Raw genomic sequence first — 4,940 nt, 5'->3', positions numbered from 1 at the left:
CATTCCTGCACTCCACTGCTGAGATTCCCGGGTAGCCGCAGTTCATCCGCTCCCTGGGGGCCACTTTGCACTGGCATCTTGCTGTTCAGGACAAAAATAGCAAGTTACTGGGTGTCAGTTTGCGCACTTGTTAGTGGAGGTGCCTTTATAAGATGTCCACTTGGAGCAATGAGCTTTCCCTAGACTCTGTCCATCTTTGCAAGTCCATCTTTTCTGTCACTTGCTAAGACCAGAACTTGCATGGTTTAAAAGCTGCTTTTAAACTTCCACTGATTTCAGTAAGGGTTGTACTCCACCCTTTGAGAATCTGTGGTCTTGCTTGCAGCCAAACCAGCCCAGCACAGTGGGGTCTGTTGACTTCAAATAGACCACATCAAACGGTAAAAACCCATAACTTCAAATGTCATGCTAGCAAATGTTTCTTGTCCATCTCATATGAAGAAAGAAAGTTAAGGGTCCAGTAGATATTCAAACAGGTGGAAAGAAACAAAATCTCTACACTCTCATCAGGTGACTACAGAAACATAGGATTATGTGCAAATAGTTGCAGCTATACTTTCAACATTTTAAGTCTACTGCACAGTCACCCACAATCAAGAAATTCTGGAGATGTCCCTAAGTGTCTGTCACTGAGTTACTTGCTTTCCACATCTTATGCAAGTTGTCTAAATGACTTGTCTTTTATTGAGGAGTCAGATAGACTCCTTTGAAGTTGTATTCACATGGCAAAGTAGCATAAAATAAATGTCAAAAGACTATTTACACAAAGCTAGCTCCTGTTCCAGTCCTGGTCCTGCTCTGGCAAGCTCCTGGGCATGTCCATCCCTCTGCCTTTGCAGCAGCTTGCTGGTTATTCCACCAACACAAGAGCTCACCTGCAGTCTTTTTTATTTTGCCATAGATTGCTCTGAAAAAATTAAAAAGTAGACTCCAGCTTTGGCTATAGTGCTAGAGCAAGACATTCACTATCTATCTGATACATCACTGGAGATGTGCTCTTGCTGCGGTTACAGTCAGTAGGATCAGGCCCACATACATACCCGTGAAGGCAACAGCAGATGAACGTACTTACTTGGAAACATAATTCCCTCTGCCAAGGAGCTGAGGGCTATGACGAGGATGACGGAGAGCACACAGATCACTTTGAGATCCATTGCTCTTGGGAGGTGGGTGGAGGAGAGGTGCTGCTCTCCCTGGGAGCAGCTCGTTTTATACACTCCTCGTGTTTGCCCGGCGAGGTCTGATAACATTGTTCCATCCGATGCTTCACACAGAGGTTGGGTTTTCATTTGTTTAATTAGGAAATGTTGCCATGCATATTTTGATATTCCTGAGATAAATTTCTAGGCTCCTGTGAGCTATTGATCACGTATCTATTACGTACCTATAGATACATATCTATTACCTTATCCTATAATGTATTAAATGGATGCTGCTGGGTGTCTCTGGCAGCCCCAGCTGATTTCATGCCATTAGAGTATTCTGGACCTCTGGGCAGCTTTAAAAGTTTGCCACTAATGAAAAATATATACATACATTTCCCTTCCAAGTGTATCTTTTCTGCCTGAATTTTTCCATGGCCTTAAGGTTTTGGTTATGCTTACTCTGAAACAGGTAAGGCGGGAGGGCTGGAGGTGTGATACCTCCAAGCTTCAGGAGATCACAGGGCAGACTGTGCTGGGGAACTGAGACCTGCTGTGACAGACCTGAAGAAATATGGAAACACAGAAAGTGGAAGGTGTGACTGTGAAATACCAAGCCTGGCTGAGACCTCTGTTTGTTTCCACATATAAGGTAATTTATTTGGGAAAATAAAGTAAAATCAGGAGGAAAACCCCCCAAAAACCTAAGAAAGACAATAGCATAAAGAGACTCGAGAGAGGAGCATCCCCTTTGCCCGGTCTCCAGAGTGGAGTATTGCTTTGCAACCCATACAACACCACGTGCATGTGATTTGCCAAAACCAAACTTCTGAAACACCAAGTTTCACCTATTCGTTTCCCAATTGCCTTTCTTCTGGTTTCAAAGGTGGTCGTTAACACAGCCTTTGGGCTGTTTTAGGTCAACAAGCCTTGAGACTTGGACTACCTGGTCAGGCTTTAATCACCCTTTTGGACATTTTTCTACTATTTACTGTAACATTTCTTAATTTCTAGCTACTTCCCAACACTCGAACACAAGGAGAGCAGTGCCAGGGAAGGGGAGACAAGCAGTGGGATGGTGGGTCCATGTCTGCACCCTCCCCAAAGGAGGCACCTGCAGAGTGGGCAGGGCTGGCCGCAGCCCCTGTGGTGCTCTGCAGTGTCCCTTTTCCCATGGGAAAACCACCAGGGAATTCTGCCTGTTCATCACCAAAAGAGGGATGCAATGCCTTTTTTTTAATCTTGGACAGAATTGTGTTTTCATGCCTTTGATTATTATATACAAGTTTAGTTTGTGCCTCTTTCCTTGACAAAGTTCAAAGCAATAACTTTTAACTTCTGTAGCTGTGTTTTGAAGTTAATTTATTTGTTGAAAAGTATTTTGAATCCTGGGGGGGGCAATTTTGGGTCTACAAGGGAAAAAATAATAGAGCTCATTTTCCTGTCATTTAACTTATTTAATACTTTATGGACTTCATTTATGTCCATCCCTATTTAATCTATTGATGACACTTCTCATTGAAAGTCATGATTCATAAAGCAGACATTTTGGGTATCCTTCTTTTCACAAGATACCAGGCTGCAGGCAGAAGAGGAGTATGTTCCAGCACTCAGCTGTTTATATCACACCTTTTGCTTCTGTTGCTGGGAGAAAATGTCAGACTTAAAACATTAAAATCCAGTTTTCTCCTTACATGCAACATCAACAGTGCTCCCAAAGGCCCATCGTGATGCCTGGTCCAGCAAAGTCATTAGTAATTTTTCCATCAGCTTTCTTCTTACCATCCAGGGGCTGAGATTGGTTGAAACATTGCCTGTGTACTAGAGGAAAGCCATCGTCCCAAGGTGGGGACCATGCTGCTTTCAGACCTCCATGGAGTTCTTAATAGACTATTGGCCCATCACGTGAGTCAGGTGAAACTGCCGATAACATTCATCCCTCCTGCTTCCTACCGGACATTAATTAAGTCCTTATCTGTCAGCTGTCACCTCTTGGGTCTGATCCCAACTGCATGCACAAAGGCAAATCTTCCACTGAGTTTTTGCTGCGGAAAGAGAGTTTGATTGTCATCTTAAAACAAACACACTGAATGAAATAAGCTTCTTGCTTTCCGCCAGTGGATTACTTTAAGATCTTTAATATGTTTATATAGCAAAGCCTTGAAAATTATCTGGGGTTGCCCTGTACATGTGTTTCCTTCCCTGAGGCCGGCACCTACTTAGATCTTTTGGTAGTTTGGCACAGGGTGCCCAGGCTCTGCAGATGCCCATGGCCAGAAGGGGCTAGGAGGGCTCCTTCTTCCTCTTCAGCCTCCATGTCCTCCCTCACCACCCTCCTATGGTCCCACGGGGCTTTTAGCTGAACTGTGGTGCTCTCACTTCCTTCCCAGCAAGAAAATGAGAAATCACCACAGCTGGTATGGACCTTCTTGCTGCTGGTCAGTAACAGGCTGCAGCATTCTATTCTGACATTGCAGAACTTTTAAAGGATGTGGATATTTTTTCTTTTTCTTTTCACTTAAAAACAAAGAACCAGCAACCAACAGTACAACTTAATTTTTCATCTTAAAGGGAATTTTTTGTCCTAAAGGGAATTTTCCTTTTGTGGTAACTGTTAGTATGGGTACTGGCCTGAGAAATCTGTCACTGGGCCAATACCACTGCATGTGAGCCCACAAAACAAATCCCAAGTTTTGACTGCTGCCTAAAATAAATTATCATAAAAGAGAAAAAAATCAGAGTCAAAGGAGGAGGGAGTCCTCTGCAATTTTACTCCCTCCAGCTGTGCAAGGGGTGCTCAGCAGGAGGAGACACTCAGGAGCAGGGATAGCCTGACAACACCACTTAAGTGAACCTCACTACATGCCACTCATTCACTGCAATACTGGTTTTCATGAGAGTGTTTCTAGAAACCACAGCAGTGAACAATCCTCTCCTTCCTTATCATTAGGCTTACTGTTTGCCTTGCTCCAGCAGCCACCAGTGACCTACTGTATCTCCCTTCCTCTATCCCACTTGCAAGTACACGGGGTGTGGTGCAAGGAACAGGCAGAGCAAGTGTCCACAGTATGGCCTGCAGGACCACAACGTTTAAAGGGTGTATTTTTCAGGATGTGATTCCCATGGGGCCTGTAGGACCAGGTCGTGGGGCTGCTCTACCCTGATGAGTTATATAGGCCATTTGCGTATGGAGGTTTCAATGTTCAACCATCAGAGGCAGAGGGACTCCGACTGGTGTTTATTTTTGCAGTAAGGAGGAGAGGCATTCTCCCACACAGCTCGTGGCAGAAATGCCCAGGGGAGTGGGTGAGAGGGGAATGGGAAAGCCACGCACAGCACAGCACCTACGCAAACTGTCTATGCCTGTCTGGTCACAACAACCCCATGCAATGCTACAGGCTTGGGGAAGAGTGGCTGGAAAGCTGCCCGGTGGAAAAGGACCTGGAGTTGTTTGTCAACAGCTGGCTGAATATGAGCCAGCAGTGTGCCCAGGTGGTCAAGAAAGCCAATAACTTCCTGGCTCATGTCAGGAATAGCGTGGTCAACAGGAGTAAGGAAGTGATCATCCCCTGTACTTGGCACTGGTGAGGCCACACCTCAAGTCCTGTGTTCAGTTTTGGGCCCCTCACTACAGGAAAGACATTGAAGTGCTGGAGCTTGTTCCAAAGAAGGGCAACAAAACAAAGATAAATAAAGTAGGGGGCTGGATTTGGAGATGCAGGTTTCTGCATGCAGCAGGGATCTTGAGCTAATGGCAGAAATCATTTCAGTCCTCCCCAATCCTTGGTGTAAATTAGA

General features: G+C 45.0%; 1 protein-coding gene across 1 annotated transcript in view; it reads right to left on the bottom strand.

The window, feature by feature from the left end:
- Positions 1-1,154, bottom strand: part of LOC104520714 (trefoil factor 2-like) — a 3,700-nt gene extending 2,546 nt beyond the window's left edge. The window contains 2 exon segments of the mRNA XM_029083626.1: positions 2-81; positions 1,073-1,154. Coding sequence (XP_028939459.1) covers positions 2-81; positions 1,073-1,154 — 162 coding nt within the window.
- Between the last annotated feature and the right edge of the window lie 3,786 nt (positions 1,155-4,940).

The sequence above is a fragment of the Antrostomus carolinensis genome, unplaced genomic scaffold, assembly GCF_000700745.2.
Source record: "Antrostomus carolinensis isolate BGI_N321 unplaced genomic scaffold, ASM70074v2 scaffold52, whole genome shotgun sequence".
NCBI lineage: Eukaryota > Metazoa > Chordata > Aves > Caprimulgiformes > Caprimulgidae > Antrostomus > Antrostomus carolinensis.
The sequence above is the reverse complement of the archived record's forward strand: the minus strand, read 5'-3'. Positions and strand labels throughout refer to the sequence as shown.